The sequence below is a fragment of the Henckelia pumila genome, unplaced genomic scaffold (assembly GCF_033568475.1).
Source record: "Henckelia pumila isolate YLH828 unplaced genomic scaffold, ASM3356847v2 CTG_19:::fragment_3, whole genome shotgun sequence".
NCBI lineage: Eukaryota > Viridiplantae > Streptophyta > Magnoliopsida > Lamiales > Gesneriaceae > Henckelia > Henckelia pumila.
Genome location: NW_027331777.1, coordinates 727,292 through 745,954, shown reverse-complemented (window position 1 = coordinate 745,954; position 18,663 = coordinate 727,292). Strand labels below are relative to the sequence as shown.

Genomic DNA, 18,663 nt, shown 5'->3' with positions numbered 1-18,663 from the left:
ATCCTATTCGTATAATATTGTTCCTTTTTAAATTCACAAAAGAGTTTAATTCCAAAAGTTTTCGAAGGCGTATCAGCTGTGATAGAAAAAAGTTGCGAGAAAGTTTTTCTGGAGAGCATTGAGATTGGCTAACTCTGGCCTAACCACGTGTGTTGTGTTTATCGCGTTATGTTTTTGATTTCATTCATTACTGGTTGATAGTAAAAATAAGAGTCATATATTCTCGTTCAATTTCGAGTCATCGCCAAACTAAATAACCAAATAAAATCCCCAAGTTTGAGATCGTTTATTTTATATAATATATATATATATGAAGTACTAGAAAATATCATCATAAATGAAACAGTTCAAAAGTCGAGCACGTTTTTATCCTTGAGGCAATGAACAGTGTCCCTCAAAGTCACCTCAATGGGAGTGAAATCCAATTTTAGACCTTTCGCCTTCTCTTTCGAAACTTGGTAAGGAGGATCTTCAATGGCAGCTTCATTCTCCCGACTACGCGAAGATAAACAAAGTTTGAAAACATTAAACATCCGATGACAGAAATTTGTAAAGACGAACACAAACAGATAGATCAGAAAAAGGTGCTTGCTTACTTTGCAGGAAGGTTGAGTGAAGGGGAAATCCCACTCAGTATTTTCAAAGCATCGGAAGAATGCATCACTCTCCTAACCAAACAGTATCTTCCGCTGGCAGAAGGATTCTCGAACGCAAGAACGTGTGCACGAGCAACGTCCCTAACATCAACATATCTGTAAATCCCACTAGGCCACATTTGTTGTCCTGCATGAAAAATTCACTAATTTATTGAGATTTGCAAGATGGAAAGGGCAGCTGAAATTTCAATCTTCCCCCATTCGCCTCCTGCTCAGTCCACCCCTGCTTGAATGTGTGATTTTGAATGTAGAAGGAAGACAACCTTCTTTAATGAGATTCAGAAATGCCTCGGTTGTCAAATTGAGATCTGGCTGCAGGTAAGGACCGATCACGAAACCGGGATGTAACGTTACCAGGTCGAGGCTGTTTTCTTCACAAAAATCCCATGCAGCTTTCTCTGCCAATGTTTTTGAGAGACCATACCATTGCTAAAAAAGCAATAGCATTTTTGCATCATCACAACTCAGTTATGAATTGAAACATATAAGTTGCTCAAATTTTCAGATCTTATATAGAAAAAATATATATTCCATGGGATCAAAAGTACACATTAATACATGTTACAACCATATACCTTAGTTTCCTCACAGAAGAGAGGATCTGAGTACCAAGTTTCGTCGACTATAACGTCGGAATTAAGAGGGTTACTGTTGAACATTACTGAAGCCATAGATGATGTTATAACAACTCTTTTGATTGACGGTACTTTCTTGCAAGATCTAAGAACATTAAGCGTTCCCTTGATCGCAGGATCTAACAGTTCTGTCTGAAATATAAAATGAATATTATGGACATATAAATTTAAAAACTCTACATGAGAAGAGTTTTGTCATGAACCTGAGGATCTGTAACATGGATGAAAACAGGTGATGCTGTGTGAAAGACGCCATCACAGCCATCAATGACCGAGTCAAACGAACCCTCCTCCACCAAGTTGGCTTCAAACAAATGCAATCTTTCCTTTGCTCCTTCGAGTGCCTTTAAATGCCCAACCTTTTTAGGATCATCTGAATTACAAAACATATTCTGATCACAGAAAAGTAACCTCTCGTTGAAGTATAATTCATGCACAAAATCAAAAATTGCATAGGTGCAAGAAAATTCTATCCTTGATAATTATGTAAATGTGCACTTTCCTAGTATAACCAAATATGTAGCAATTTTAGCAGAGCAAGTGCATAATATGCAAAAAAGTTGAACTCTTTATTTTCGGGTCCTCGGATGATACTGATCCGCCACGGTGCTCCCAGTTCTTGATAATTCGTATCCCATTATATTATAACTATCTATTTTGAGATAGTGGCAAAATAAATCCTGAAGTATAAGGAATGCTCAAAATTCAAACAAAACTCATAGAATCTACTTAATTCCCCATAAATATCTTTCGAATGAAGGTTGAAAAACACGAAAATATGTTGAACCCAAGAAATACACAGCTCAAACACACAGATCAAGTCCAGAACTCTGATATAAATTTTTTTTTTTTTAAAAGGAAAAGTAAACTGACTGAGATTGCGGACAGTGGCTTTTACAGTGTAACCCGACTCGAGCAAGAACTTAACCAGCCACGATGCTATGTAGCCCGACGCTCCTGTCACGCAAACAACCTGGCCTTTTTCACTCATTTTTGGTTTTCTCTTTCAAACGATGAAATTATATTTGGGAAAGAAGAAGTTTAATGCATTTTTAATGATGTTGGATTTTGTCTTTAGTGTTGGATAGTGCGGAAGCATTTGCGTCAGCATTCTTGATTGAATTTTGGACCATCCACCGGCCGGCCATGGAGAACCCGATTCCTGACCCGACACCATCACAATCGGGTCGGGTAAAAACTTTGAGTCAAATATAATAATAAATATTGTTTTCCAAAAAAATTTATGCAACATAAAATTTAGATTTTACACAATAAATGAGTGGCTAAATTTATATCATCTACAAAACTTTTCAATCTAAGGCTATGTTTCATGGATACGGATACGGGTATCAAATCAGATACGATACGGATACAAAAATACGGAAAATTTTAAAAATATAAGACATGATATGACTAGGATAAGACTATTAATATATATATATATATATATATATATATAGAGTTCTTTTATGGTGCCCAACTCATATGCCCAACTCCATGCCCACCATGTACAATATGTGAGTTGACCAACACAATTGATGAGTTGACTTATCACATATTGTACATGGTGGGCATGGAGTTGAGCATATAGAGTTGGGCACAATAAAAGAACTCTATATATATATATATATATATATATATATATAATATTAAAAATCTTAAGGATAAAAAATCATAATTCATCAATCATAATATCTATTACAAACAAAAAAGTAAACATTTTTTTGAAAAGAAAAAAAGTAAACATAACAAAATATAAAACAAAAAATCCATCTTAAAAAAGTAAAAGAAATCAAACATCCATATCGGTCTCATCACCAACACTGTCTTCATCAGTAAATAAGACTGAATCCAATTCAGGTTCATCAAGAGATAAATTGGAAATTTCAAAGATAGCAGCACCCTCCATGTCCATTGAATGAAATCCATCTGCTCCAACATCTGCTTTGTGAGACCCCGTTTCTAATCTTTTAATCTCGAATAATTAACCAAAATCGAACACGAAGAGCCGCGGAAAAACGAATCAATTTTTTTTTAAAAGAGCCTCGCGCGCGCGCAGGCTAAGGGGCCAGAAGCCTCGGGGAAATTCTCGCGCCCGCGCGAGGGGAGTGCTCCCGCGCGCGGGCAAAATTTCCCGAGCCCCTCAGGGCACCCCGCGCGCGTGCGAGGTCAAGGCTCACCCGCGCGTAGGCCAAATGGACAGAGCGGTGCAGGAACCTGGAAAAATTCATCAAAAGCAATACCAATCAATTCAAAACCCATGCACAAATACATATCCATATTAAGAACATACAATATACAATGTTCTACTCAAAATACAATAACAAGTTCGACGATAAGGTTCGTTCGACTAATCAAAATAGTACAAGTCCAAAAGACACAACCCTACGACACACGGTGTCTCACTTCTATCATTCTCACCCCAAGATAACCCAGACGACTCGGTCTGGCTCCTGATCCTCCTGTTGTCAAGTACACATACAAACAAAAACAAAATCCGGATAAACCGGTTAGAAATATAATTTCTAAATAAAAGAGACAGACATGCAATATCAAATAAACACCTCATATTGAAATGTAATAATCATCAATAAATCAAATGAGGGTGGATGTATGCATGAATTCAAAACTCGGGATTATCAAATCAGATAATCGAAATATCGATCGGTACTCGGTTGGGATCCCGGGGCGAAGTCATTACAACAACATACCTACACTCCCATTCGAGGTGGATGTCGCACAACTCAAACCCCTAGACTTCAGAGCAACTATAAGAAAAATTCTGGCATTTGGAAAAACTCGAAATCCAAAGCCACTTCAATATAGCTCCCTAAATCGTCTATTTTTAAAACTAATCGAATAATCGGCTCAATATGAATGCAAGTGTAAACAAAATAATCAATCAAGTTCACACCAACAAATAAGCATGAAGTATGTGATTTTCGGGACTCGAGAATCAATCGAACTCGAGTATACAACCCCATTCAATTCAATGTCGTCTTTTACCTTTCAAGTTCGTCGAGGATTCAAATCTGAAAATAACAACGAATTCAAATCAATAATCAATCGAATCAAAACGAATCGAAACGGAGAAACTCAACAATATACCGTCTTCAATTCTCAAATCGATTCAACTCCCAAGTTCGATCCAAACCCGAAACTTCAATCCAAATCTGAAAATGAAGAATATACGGATTCGATATCAATCTACTAATTCAAACCAAACCCGGAAATCAAACCAAAACAAAACAACCGATAATCCAAACTCGATTTCGACGGCATAACGGCTATAAACGGTCAAACCAAAAATCTCCAACAACAACAAACAACTCCAAACAACCCATATCATCTTCTAAACCAATAAAACAATCAAAATCCAACCAAAATCCTAAACCCCATTTTTGAAATAGGCTCCAAAAATCTTATAAAATCCAAACTTCGTTCTTTTTTTGAACCGACTTCGAATACACTATCTATGCTAGCTCAAGAACAACATACTCGAAGATTATCAAATTATGAAGACCCAACAAAAATTAAAGTTCGAGGATCGTAGCAAAACTTACGTCAAAACGAAGTCTTCGTTGCGGTGATCGTGAATCTCAACTCGGAACTAAAATCTGACGGTCGGATCGTGCGAATCAGACGGAAGAAAAGCTTGGAGAATCGATAGCCATGGCTATCTCTCGTTTCTGGCGTGTGGTAGAAGGAGAAGGAGAGAGGAGTAGGTGAATGATGGTGATGGATAATGATAATAATAATAATAAGTCATGTCTTGACTTGGTCCAACTCCTCATTTGCAACTCGGTCCCTGAATTTCCAATTTAAATCGATTCAATATCGGCTCAATTAATCTCCACTAATTCCAAAATAATTAATAATCAACTCTGCTAAACACAAATTAATTAATTTCAGGGCCTTACAATTCTACCCCTCTAAGATTTGATTTCGTCCTTAAAATCTGACAGATCACAGACTGAAACAAGAAAGAATCATACTAAAGAAAACTCACCTCAATCAAACAACTCTGGAAATCACTGCCTCATATCAGATTCGATCTCCCAAGTTGCCTCTTCAACTCCGTGACGACTCCACTGAATCTTCACTAATGGAATCGACTTGTTTCTGAGCTGCTTCTCTTTCCTGTCAAGAATCTGAATCGGTCTCTCGAAGTAACTCAGAGTCTCATCTAGTTCTGCCTCGTCTGGCTGAAGAATATGGGACGGATCCGGATGATATTTTTCAACATCGAAAAGTGAAACACATCGTGGATTCCTGAAAGACATGGAGGAAGAGCAATCCTATAGGCAAGATCGCCTATCTTCTCCAGAATCTCATACGGATCAATGAATCTCGACGACAACTTCCCTCTTTTCCCAAATCTGACAGTGCCTCTAAACGGAGAAATCTTAAGAAACACTCGGTCTCCCTGATCAAAACACAGTGGTCTGCGTCTGGCATTCGCATACTTGGCATGTCGATCTTGGGCTGTCTTCATTCTGATTCGGATCAACTTCACCTGATCTGCCATATCGCGAATCATATATGGATCCAACTCAGGTGATTCTGAAATCTCATCCCAAAATAACGGAGATCTGCACTTCTTCCCGTACAAATCTTCAAAAGATGTCATTCCAATACTCGCTTGGAAGCTGTTATTGTATGAAAACTCCACTAGAGGCAAAGAATCTTGCCAACCAGACCCAAAATCAAGCACTACAGCACGAAGCATATCTTCCAAAGTCTGGACCGTACGCTTGGACTGACCGTCGGTCTGAGGGTGATACGCTGGGCTCAAGTGCAAACGAGTACCCAATGCCTCCTGCAAACTGTGCCAAAAGTGAGAAGTGAATCTCGGATCTCTGTATGATACTATCGACTTCGGCACACCGTGCAATCTCACAACCTCTCTGACATACAACTCGGCCATCTGATCGTGATGGTATGTCATACGGTATGGAATGAAACAAGCAGATTTCGTCAACCGGTCAATCACTACCCAAATCGCATCACAACCTCTGACTGAATGCGGTAGTTTTGTGACGAAATCCATAGAGATGTGATCCCACTTCCATTCCGGAACTGGAAAACTGTGCAATAATCCACCTGGTTTCTTTCTCTTGGCTTTCACCTGTTGACAATCTAGACAACGTGACACAAACCTCATGACGTCTCCCTTCAACTGCTTCCACCAGAACTGAGTCTTCAAGTCGTTATACATCTTTCGGCCTCCGGGATGAACACTGAACCGACTGCAATGCGCCTCTCGAAGAATACGCTGTCTCAATTCAGAAACATTGGGCACAACAATACGGTTATTTACGAATAACACATCCTACCTGACCTGAAACTCTGACTGGTGACCTGATCTGACCCTCTCTATCAAACTCTGACTGCTCGGATCAGATCTATGAGCCTCTCTAATCAGCTGAAACAACTCTGGTTCGGCCTGAATTGCAAAAACTCTGATGGATATCCTATCGGTCTCAAACTCCAAACCAGAAGTACAACAGTCTTCAATCAATTGAGAGACACCAATCGTAGTAAGAGATAAAGAACAAAGCTTCCAACTAAGAGCATCTGCAGCTGCATTCGACTTTTCAGGATAATACTTGATCTCACAGTCGAAGTCCTTAAGCAAATCCATCCATCTCCTCTATCTCATATTCAGCTCGGACTGGGAAAACAAGTATTTCAGGCTCTTGTGGTCAGAAAATATCTCAAAAGACTCACCATAAAGGTAATGGCGCCAGGTCTTCAAAGCAAAGACGATCGCAGTAAGCTCAAGATCATGGATCGGATAACGAGTCTCGTGCGGCTTCAGCTGCCTCGATGCATAAGCTATGACGTGCTTCCTCTGCATAAGAATGTATCCAAGACCACGGTGAGAAGCATCATAGTAAACGGAAAAACCTCCTGTACCTGATGGAATAGATAAAATTGGTGCACTGGTCAACCTCTTCTTCAACTCAATAAAACTGGCCTCACACTCCTCGGACCAAACAAACGGTGCATTCTTCTGGGTCAACTGGGTAATCGTCTTTGCAATGGACAGAACGGTGCATGAACCTGGAAAAATTCACCAAAAGCAATACCAATCAATTCAAAACCCATGCACACATACATATCCATATTAAGAACGTACAATATACAATGTTCTACTCAAAATTCAATAACAAGTTCGACGATAGGGTTCGTTCGACTAATCAAAATAGTACAAGTCCAAAAGACACAACCCTACGATACACGGTGTCTCACTTCTATCATTCTCACCCCGAGCTAACCCAGACGACTCGGTCCGGCTTCTGATCCTCCTGTTGTCAAGTACACATACAAACAAAAACAACAGCCGGATAACCCGGTTAGAAATATAATTTCTAAATAAAAGAGACAGGCATGCAATATCAAATAAACACCTCATATTGAAATGTAATAATCATCAATAAATCAAATTAGGGTAGATGTATGCATGACTTCAAAACTCAGTATTATCAAATCAGATAATCGAAATATCGATCGGTACTCGGTTGGGATCCCGGGGCCAAGTCATTACAACAACACACCTACACTCCCGTTTCGAGGTGGATGTCGCACAACTCAAACCCTTAGACTTCAGAGCAACTATAAGAAGTATTCTGGCACTTGAAAAAACTCGAAATCCAAAGCCACTTCAATATAGCTCCCTAAATCGTCTATTTTCAAAACGAATCGAATAATCGGCTCAATATGAATGCAAGTGTAAACAAAATAATCAATCAAGTTCACACCAACAAATAAGCATGCAGTATGTGATTTTCGGGACTCGAGAATCAATCGAACTTGAGTATACAACCCCATTCAATTCAATGTCGTCTTTTACCTTTCAAGTTCGTCGAGGATTGAAATTTGAAAATAACAACGAATTTAAATCAATAATCAATCGAATCAAAACGAATCAAAATGGAGAAGCTCAACAATATACCGTCTTCAATTCCCAAATTGATTCAACTCCCAAGTTCGATCCAAACCCGAAACTCCAATCCAAATCTGAAAATGAATAATATACGGATCGATATCAATCTACTAATTCAAACCAAACCCGAAAATCAAACCGAAACAAAACAACCGATAATCCAAACTCGATTTCAACGGCATAACGGCTATAAATGGTCAAACCAAAAATCTCCAACAACAACAAACAACTCTAAACAACCCATATCATCTTCTAAACCAACAAAACAATCAAAATCCAACCAAAATCCAAAACCCCATTTTCGAAATAGGCTCCAAAAATCATATAAAATCCAAACTTCGTTCTTTTTTCGAACCGACTTCGAATACACTATCTATGCTAGCTCAAGAACAACATACTCAAATATTATCAAATTATGACGACCCAACAAAAATCAAAGTTCGAGGATCGTAGCAAAACTTACGTCAAAACGAAGCCTTCGTTGCGGTGATCGTGAATCTCAACTCGGAACTAAAATCTGACGGTCGGATCGTGCGAATCAGATGGAAGAAAAGCTTGGAGAATCGATAGCCATGGCTTTCTCTCATTTATGGCGTGTGGGAGAAGGAGAAGAAGAGAGGAGTAGGTGAGTGATGGTGATGGATAATGCCATTGATTAACCCGGTTCCCTTCTTCCTCCATTGTTATTTCCTTTGATTGTGGCTGCTTGGTGGCTGCTAACGACTTCTGTATAATATCTTGAACATATGATTCGAGCTGATCCATAGGAATAATAATGTTCCGGCCCTGCTAGTGATGTTTGTTCATGAGAAGCCATATCTACGTCTATAGAACAAGCTTCCCACAGACGGCGCCAATGATGATGTTTGATAAAAATGAGTGCCCGGGCTATCAGGGGTAGTAAGGTGGGCCTGATGAGGATGACCGGGCTAACAGAGATGATAGGTAAACTGTCCTTACCTGATTGAAAATAGTCTGCACACCAAGAAAGGAAATAAAAGCACGTTAGTGGGGCGCCAGAAGGTTTTTCGGTGGGGCCACTCCGATGCTTAAGTCAGACTTAGAAATAGAGTGGGCTTTTTAGGAAAAGTGAGTATAGTATTCTCAAGGTTTTTAGATGAACATATCTTTTCTGATACCTGATGCAAGGCATTTATAGGCCTTGAAGTGAAAGACAACCTCCGCAATTTCAGGGTAATGGCCACGATCTGGATCGTGGGTGCAGAGGTCACCCACGTTCATCTGCCTCACACGATCAAACCAGAAGACTCGGGTTTATGGCAATTATGGTGATCGTGGCCCTGAAAAATAGGCTTAGACTGGGTCATAAAGAATTGGTCTTCTCGGCCTGACTCCTTCATCCGGGTTGAGTTAGTCCCTTGCCTCTGAGCTATTAATCCGACCTTCTCCAGCCATGCTACACCTGTCTTACCCTAGCCCTGATACCCCTGACTGTCCGGGGTATCACCACTCCTCCCTAAAATAGTCGGGCTAGAACCATACTCGCTGCCCTGACTAGCATTCGTATTGCCTCTGCCTTATCCTAGCCCTGATACCCCTTACTTCCTGGGGTATCACCAATAATAATAATAAGTCATGTCTTGACTTGGTCCAACTCCTCATTTGCAACTTGGTCCCTGAATTTCCAATTTAAATCGATTCAATCCCGGCTCAATTAATCTCCACTAATTCCAAAATAATTAATAATCAACTCTGCTAAACACGAATTAATTAATTTCAGGGCCTTACATACTTTCTCCTTCATTATAATGTGGACTCCTCCTAAATAAAAGCCGAAGACTGTAGTGAACATACACCAAATCTTCTGCTATTTGTGGTGTTATCTTGTTCCTCTTCAATGAGTGTATGAAAATGTAGGTGCTCCAATTTCTCACAACAAGAAGAAGAAGGTTGCCCATGTAGCTTTAAAGCTGAACTTTGAAGAGTTGGTGCAGAAGCACCATGGATAACCCACAACTTAGTCGGAGACATCAAACCTCGATCACGCATTGAATCATTATCAGAAAAATCATCAATGACGGCTGAAAAAGAGGCAAACTCCTCATTGACACTTCTTCTTTCGAAAGAATTGGAGTAATATCTTTCAATGAACTTTTTATTTTACCTTGAAACTTAGATATCCCTATGAGGAGGAAGACGATTGGGAGATTCTTGGAGCCACTCATTGCTATAATACCTATATGAAAATTAAAAAGATCAATAGTTTAACATGATTCATGAACTAATATTTTTAATTTGCTAAAACTTTTAAATTTTAAATTTTTTAGAGCTTTACCTTGGATTCAAAGAATGCGCCAAACAATGTAGAGGTGTACTTCTTTTATTTCATCGCTCCACCAAAATATTATGAACCACCTCATGAAACTTCGAATCTCCACTATGAGGCCCTTTCGAGATAGCAACTCTCATTTTCTCTATCATTTCTTCCCACCACTCATAGATTAAATGAATACAAGGTTGATCAGTGTCTGTTTTTCTTAGCATTTCATAAATCGAACTTGTGAAAGCAAATATATAATCATTTTTTTTTCCTAAAATTGATCATCCAATATCTTGTACTTCACTACTCTGGCCTTTACCACATCATCCTCCTTGTACAGATCCCATCTTTCACTAATCTCCATGTTTTCAAGATATTTCTTTATTTATCTAAAACTTTTAAGCATAATGATGGTGGAAGCAAATCAAGTATCTGCAAGTGATAGCATATTCAAGTTTGAGTTATCATTGAACATCGATAATCTCATATTATGATTCATTATAAAATTCTTGATCATTATAGCATCACTTACTACTTCTGTTATCCACTTACATTCATCAAAGGATTCTTTGTTTTGCAATGACTCAGTCGGTGCAAAAATATTCTGCAAGAAAGATTTAGTGTAATTTACCTAAATGAGTAACCCTGTAGCTTTGCATACCGGAGCATTACCGATGACTACTTGTACAACATTCTGATGTCCCACTTCATTTATGGCATTGATCAGCAACTTCGAGATGAAATTTTTATCTCTGTACTCATCTTCACAATTTATCGCTTTTAGAAACATATGACCACTCTCACACACAACCATGATATTAATTAGCAGTATTTTTTGCACATCTGACCAACCATCACTACAAATACTAACTTCTTTTTGTTTCCAAACTAATTTTGTTGGCTCCAACAACTTTTCAATATGGGCCTTTTATTTTTGAAAAAAGTGAAGTTCTCAATAAATTTCATCCAGGTGGAAGATAACCTGGAATCGTTTGTTGAGTAGACAAATTGAAAGCACGAAAATAATGAGGATTCCTAGCAATATTGAAAGATAACCCCTATTCTAAAACAACATAGTAATTTCAGAGTGGAGCTCATCTCTAGCATTCAATTTAAATTTTGTTTCAAGAGAGCAAAATGATCTTTTCCTCTTCTTTGTTGGATCATCAATTTGAGAGGAAAAAAGATCACTAGATGAGGATTTTAAAGAAATTTTTGATGATACAGATGATGAAGGTAATGGAAATTTTTTGGTTTAGCATTCTTCTTTCTCAATTTCGCGTCATCCACAAGCTGTTTCATATGCTTGATTTGATCCACTGTAACAGACGTACAACCAGAAATTCCAACACCTTTTTTGTTTTAACAAATGTAAATATCAATGTTCTAAAAAGCTTGATTAAGCCTCGCTTAATCAAGCTTAAGCTTGAAGCTTCTCTAAAACGCTTCGCTTCGGCAAAAAACGGTAAAAAAAATGGTCAGACATAGGTTGATCATGTCAAGTGTCATTAAATATGCATAAATGTGACTTTTCTAAGAACCAAAATTGATTAATAAAACGAAAATAGATTATAAATTAGCATTTTTAGTAGTGAGTGATTGTTAGAAATGTTAGAAATGTATAATATTGTATGGCCAAGTGTAGCGATGATGTGAATGCAGAACATATTGAGGGATTTTACAGCTAATGTTTTAAATTAGACCAATTAATTTAGTTTATGTTCGATAACATGAGATATGAAATGAATGATGAAATATATTAAATTAGAATCTCACAAATAATTAATGCATTACACTTGATTTTTTTGAGATGACTAAAATTATAGTTTAAATTAAAAACATTTTTTTACGCTTAAGCTCGCAGTAATCATGCTTAAGCTTAAAAAACTTGAATCTTGGCTCTCACGCTTCGACACGCTTCACATTTTTTAGAACCTTGGTAAATATGATCCTTTGCACACTTTAGTATATATATTGCATGACCAAGTGACATTTCCTCCTCCCCCAGCTGCCTTTTCCACCTTGGTTACAAATCTCCACAAAGGAGAATAATCATCAATATCCTCTTGTTCACCCTTATTTGAATATTCTCCATTGCAAAATAGCCTGAAAATAACATAAATATATCGATAAAAATAGTTTCCAAAGTCCTACATTCCTACTGCTACTGTCTTGTCAACTATAAAAATTATATTTTGATTTTTGCATAACAATTAACAAGTAGTCAACAAATTAAAGAAATGTTATTCCATTGAAAAATATAAAAACAACAACTAAGAAAACAATTCTGAATTCTCAAAAGCAAAAACAATGTCTGAACAGAAACAATGATTTAAGAAGAAAATAAATAACAAACTCACTAGAAACTGGAGGGTTGCATGTGGCGGTGGCGACGACCGGCGAGCAGAGAGAAGAAAACTTCAAGGAGTGGTGTTGGTGATGATCGACGATAAGAAGCAGAAATAATGGGAAACGAGAAATAGCGAAGAAATATTGGATGATTTAGGGCTTTTTTAAGCCTAATTCATATTAAAATATTTATTAAGTAGTCCTCATAAATTTATTATTTTTCAATTGATCCCTTAGAACTTTTTATTTTTTATGATTTAGCCCAAACATACCCAAAAAACGTTTCCCGGCCGTGTCCAAGCCGTACCAGACCTTGTCCAACCGATCAAACTTTGAAAAGGTCAACAACACGGGTTTGTTGTATCCAACATGCGTATTCACGTGTCGTACCCATACCCGATACTCCAATATTATTTTTTTTGTAGTACATGTGCTATATAGATCTAAGGCAGTAAACAGGGAGACTTTCCGATTGCAAATTCCACAGATTATGCAACTGCAGAGGAAAGTAAGTATTGAATTGATTGGGGATAATACTTTTATTATGAACTTCACTTCACAACTTGATACGAAGAGAGTTCTAAACAAGGGTTCTTAGAACTTCTTTTAGGACTTGATTGTGATCAAAGAGCCCCACGGGTTGGACGACCCTCTTTCTATAAATTATGATGACTACTTTTTAAGTTCTGTAACGCCCCGAATTTATTGTTGGAGAACGCGGCGATCAGATCAATCAGGATTGATACCCGGTGCAGCGGAAGTTTAAAAATTTTATATGGAACAATTCCATAATGGGTATCAACCTTACGATTAAATTGTGTGTGTGTAAAAATTAAATAACGATTATAAATTTTTACCTCCAATCTCGAAGCGAGATTATGGACATCAACAGATTGCTCTGCTCTTGTTGTATATCCCTGGAACTGATGGACGAACTGTTCTTCAATCAGGTCCACGAACGGATATTTAATCCCTCTGATAGATTGCACTAGAAAATCTATCAGAAGTTTCTACGAAGAGATTAACGAATTTGATCCGTTAAACCAGAATGTAAATCAAAATTCACAGACTGGATTTTCCGAGCAGAGGGGAGAAAGGGGGCGGCCACTATTGAGAGAAAAATACTAGGGTTTTCGAAAATTGTGACCTGTTGTGTGTAATTTCTGTACTGCAATAACTTATTTATAATGTAGGCCACTAACAGCTTAGGGCCCATTAGTCATAAGTTCAAGCCCGACAAGCAAAGCCCGCATGTGACTCCGATTGATAAACCGATTTCACCAATGTGCACAGAAACCATTTCTGCACCTTTTAAAGTCAAGATAAATTTTTCTGAATCCGAATTCAGTGGTTTCCAAAAATGTCCATACCTATGTCATTTTAGGAAATCTTACTCCTCTACTCATAATTAAGAAGTCCAACTTCTTTGTTCATTAAATTTAACTCTTTAAATTTGACTATCTCAACGGGGATTAAAAATCCATTACTCTGTGTGACCCTCAATGGTTCAGGGATACAGCTAGCCGTGGGCTCACAACTCCTTGTGACTCGGAACAACAATTTCCGACTTTCCCATCGAATCATGGTAAGAGCGCCTAGCAACATCGCCCCATGATTCCCTAGGTATCACTGATAGTGCCTGCAAGAACCAATAGATTTTGGTTAGCGTACAGTACGGTCCCTTCATCCATATATCCCGATCGAATCAACAACCATTGGTATATCGAGAGTCGTTCGAGATTCGATAACTATGCAATACATCTTGAAGATCAAATAGTGACATCGCATGTGTTACTAAGAAACCATTTCTTAAAACACATCATGTACTCTGGCCAGAGATTCGTCACACTAATATCTCCTCAGATCGCATAGGATATCCACACTCGCAAGTATGTGGTGAATCCTTGACAACAAAGCATCGACTCCTATATGTGTTGTAACTGTACCCAATCCCGACACCTGATGACCCCAATAGAGTCGGTAAACGAGTCAAAGCACAGTACTAGCATATAGAGTCTCAATGATGTTTCAAGTAGTAAGGGCTAATGGTGTACAACCAAAACCGCGGACTTTATCCACTCGATAAGTGATAACCACTTGGAAAGTCCGGATAGGGTAGTTCGATCATTCATCGTATGAATATCCATTTGCATGCTTCGAACATCTCTATGTTCCTTACCAATGAAACGTGGTACTCTGCATCGCAAATGCTAGTCTCAAACTCGAGCGATCCTTATCCTTATTATCGGACGGCTCAATCGACTAGGAACAGTTTAGAATATACAGTGACTATAAGATGTGTTTCATGATAGACATCTCCATGTTCCACCACATCTTACATACACTACAGTATATTCAAGGTCTTTATCAAAACAACAATAGTATATCACAATATAACAATATGAAGAAAGATAAAGTCATTGCCATTAATAAAAGTGTAAATTATATTAAACAAAATATTGTTTATACAAAGAGTCATCAAAGCCCTTAGCCACAAGTTGGCTCACCGGGCACCCACTCTTTCAATCTCCCACTTGCCCTAAAGCCAACTAGTCATACTACGTAGACCCATTGCTTCGCGATGTTTGTCAAATAATGGTCCTGGCAAGGGCTTAGTAAGTGGATCAGCGATATTGTCTGCAGAGGCCACTCTTTCGACAGTGATGTCTCCTCTTTCCACAATCTCCCGGATGATGTGGTATTTCCTCAGTACGTGTTTGGATCTTTGATGAGACCTTGGTTCCTTTGCCTGAGCAACGGCACCCGTGTTGTCACAGTACACCGGGACTGGACCAACAACTTCTGGAATGACGCCCAACTCTTGGACGAAATTCCTCATCCAAACGGCCTCTTTAGCAGCAGCTGATGCTGCAATGTATTCTGCCTCAGTGGTGGAATCCGCTGTGGTGTCCTGCTTGGAACTCTTCCAAGAGATAGCACTGCCATTGAGCATGAACACAAATCCAGATGTTGACTTCGAGTCATCCACGTCACTTTGGAAGCTAGAGTCGGTATAGCCTTCCAATTTTAGTTCTGTTCCTCCATATACCATAAACATATTCTTAGTCCTTCGTAAGTACTTAAGAATGTCCTTCACGGCTTTCCAATGCATTTGACCGGGATTAGCTTGATATCTGCTCGTGACACTCAGAGCAAATGCTACATCCGGTCTGGTAGATATCATCCCATACATGATACTACCTATGGCTGACGCATATGGTACATGTGTCATTTTCTCTATCTCTTCATCCATCTTGGGACACATAGACTTGGATAGAGAAACTCCATGACACATGGGTAGATGTCCTCTCTTGGACCCATCCATTGAAAACCGTTTCAATATGGTGTCGATGTAGGTTGATTGAGTGAGTCCTATCATTCTCTTAGATCTATCTCTATAGATCTGTATCCCAAGAATATAGGATGCATCACCCAAATCCTTCATCGAGAATCTACCTGATAACCATATCTTTGTTGACTGCAACATCCCTACATCATTCCCAATGAGTAGGATGTCATCAACATAAAGTACTAAGAATGTCACAGCATCCTTAACTACTTTCTTGTACACGCATGGTTCCTCCGGGTTCTTGATGAAACCAAAATCCTTTATTGTTTCATCAAATTTCTGGTTCCAACTTCTTGATGCTTGTTTTAGACCATAAATTGATCTCTGAAGCTTGCATACCTTATGCTCGCTTCCCATGGATGTGTAACCCTCAGGATGCTTCATATAGATTTCTTCCTTAATGTCTCCATTAAGAAAAGCAGTCTTCACATCCATTTGCCATATCTCATAGTCATACCAAGCAGCTATGGCAATAAGGATTCTTATGGACTTGAACATTGCAACTGGTGAAAAGGTTTCATCATAGTCAACTCCTTGTCTTTGAGTATAACCTTTCGCCACCAATCGCGCCTTGTAGGTCAATACCTTACCATGAGGCCCAAGCTTTCTCTTGTAGATCCATTTACACCCTATTGGAACAATTCCATCGGGAGGATCTACTAAAGACCAAACTTGGTTTGTATGCATCGAATCTATTTCCGACTGCATAGCTTCAAGCCATAAATTTGAATCCGCATCAGAAATTGCTTCCTTGAAGTTTCTTGGATCACATCCAACATCGGGTTCATCTTGATCCCCTTCAAGAAGAAGACCATATCGAATAGGAGGTCTAGAAGTTCTCTCGGATCTTCTAGGTACAGGCGTGTCTATCAATGGTTCCTGACGTGTAGGATCGTTATTTTGTATTTCGGGTTCTTCTCGAATTTCTTCGAGTTCCATCATCTCGCCTTTCTTATCCAATAAGAACTCCTTCTCCAAGAAGGTGGCATTCCTTGAAACAAACACCTTTGTTTCAGCAGGATAATAGAAATAATATCCGATTGAATTCTTCGGATACCCTACAAAATAACATAAGCTGGATCGACTATCCAACTTATCTCCCACTGTCCGCTTCACGTAAGCAGGACATCCACAAATCCTCAAGTACGAATACTTAGGAGCTTTGCCATTCCATAACTCGTATGGTGTTTTGTCCACTGCTTTAGTGTGGACGTTGTTCAACAACAATACCGCCGTTTCAAGCGCATAGCCCCAAAACGAAGGTGGAAGCTCAGTGAAGCTCATCATGGATCGAACCATGTCCAACAAAGTTCGATTACGATGCTCCGATACACCATTCAGCTGTGGTGTCATAGGAGGAGTCCACTGAGAGAGAATCCCATTCTCTTTTAGATAGTCCAAAAACTCGGTACTTAAGTATTCTCCACCTCGATCCGATCGAAGTGCTTTAATACTTTTACCTAGCTTGTTTTCTACTTCAGCCTTGAATTCTTTGAACTTTTCAAATGCTTCAGACTTATATTTCATTAAATATAAATACCCATACCTAGAATAATCATCAGTAAAGGTAATGAAGTAGATGTGGCCATATTGAGTACCAACTCTAAATGGACCACAAACATCTGTATGGATCAAATCCAACAGATTTTGACTACGCTCAGGTTTCCCCTTAAAAGGAGATTTAGTCATTTTTCCTTTCAGGCAGGATTCACAAGTAGGTAGAGAGTTAATATCAGACATATCAAACATGCCCTCTCCCACTAGCTTGTTCATCCTCCTTGAGGAAATATGACCTAGCCTAGCATGCCAAAGGTTTGCCGGGTTTTGACTATCGATTTTCCTTTTGTTTGTTGTTGTCGGTTTATTAACATAATTTATTGGAACGTCTTTTAGTTTTAAGTTATATAGATCATTTTCAAGTTGTCCATTTCCAATCAAACATTCATTCTTGTAAATATTGCAAATCCCATTTACAAAATTGCAAGAATAGCCATCTCTATCAAGCATAGAAACAGAAATAATGTTTTTAATCAAATCCGGAACAAATAAAACATCTCTCAAAAGTAACTTAAAACCGTTCTGCAAAATTAAATAAATATCTCCCACAGCTTTAGCTTCAACTCTGGAACCATTTCCGATCCTCAGCTGGGTCTCACCCATTCTAAGCCTGCGACTTCTTGTCATCACCTGCAAATCATTGCAAATGTGAGATCCACATCCGGTATCCAATACCCAAGAAGTAGTATTAAGTGAAACATTTATTTCAATATAGAACATACCCTTCGCAGTTCGCAACTGCTCTAGATATTCCTTGCAGTTACGCTTCCAATGACCGGGCTTCTTGCAGTAATGGCAAACATCCTTGGATTTTTCCATGTTTGAAACCTTTGTCTTGTACTTCTTCTCGGGTTCGATTTTATTGGGTGGGGCAGAACGTTTCTTAC

General features: G+C 38.6%; 1 protein-coding gene across 1 annotated transcript; it reads right to left on the bottom strand.

Annotated features, from left to right (window-relative positions):
• Positions 1-305: 305 nt before the first annotated feature.
• Positions 306-2,342, bottom strand: LOC140870753 (phenylacetaldehyde reductase-like). Its single transcript, XM_073273149.1, has 6 exons — positions 2,165-2,342; positions 1,495-1,664; positions 1,232-1,423; positions 920-1,085; positions 597-783; positions 306-495 (listed from the first exon to the last, which is right to left on the bottom strand). The coding sequence occupies exons 1-6, from the start codon at positions 2,280-2,282 to the stop codon at positions 348-350; spliced, it is 981 nt and encodes a 326-aa protein (XP_073129250.1). The 5' UTR covers positions 2,283-2,342; the 3' UTR covers positions 306-347.
• Between the last annotated feature and the right edge of the window lie 16,321 nt (positions 2,343-18,663).

Coding starts and splice junctions, on each gene's coding strand:
- LOC140870753 (XM_073273149.1), bottom strand. CDS start 2,282: ATGAGTGAAAAAGGCCAGGTTGTTTGCGTGACAGGAGCGTCGGGCTAC. Junction 1,665..2,164: donor AGCCACTGTCCGCAATCTCA/GTCAGTTTACTT, acceptor TTTGTAATTCAG/ATGATCCTAAAAAGGTTGGG. Junction 496..596: donor TCACTCAACCTTCCTGCAAA/GTAAGCAAGCAC, acceptor ATCTTCGCGTAG/TCGGGAGAATGAAGCTGCCA.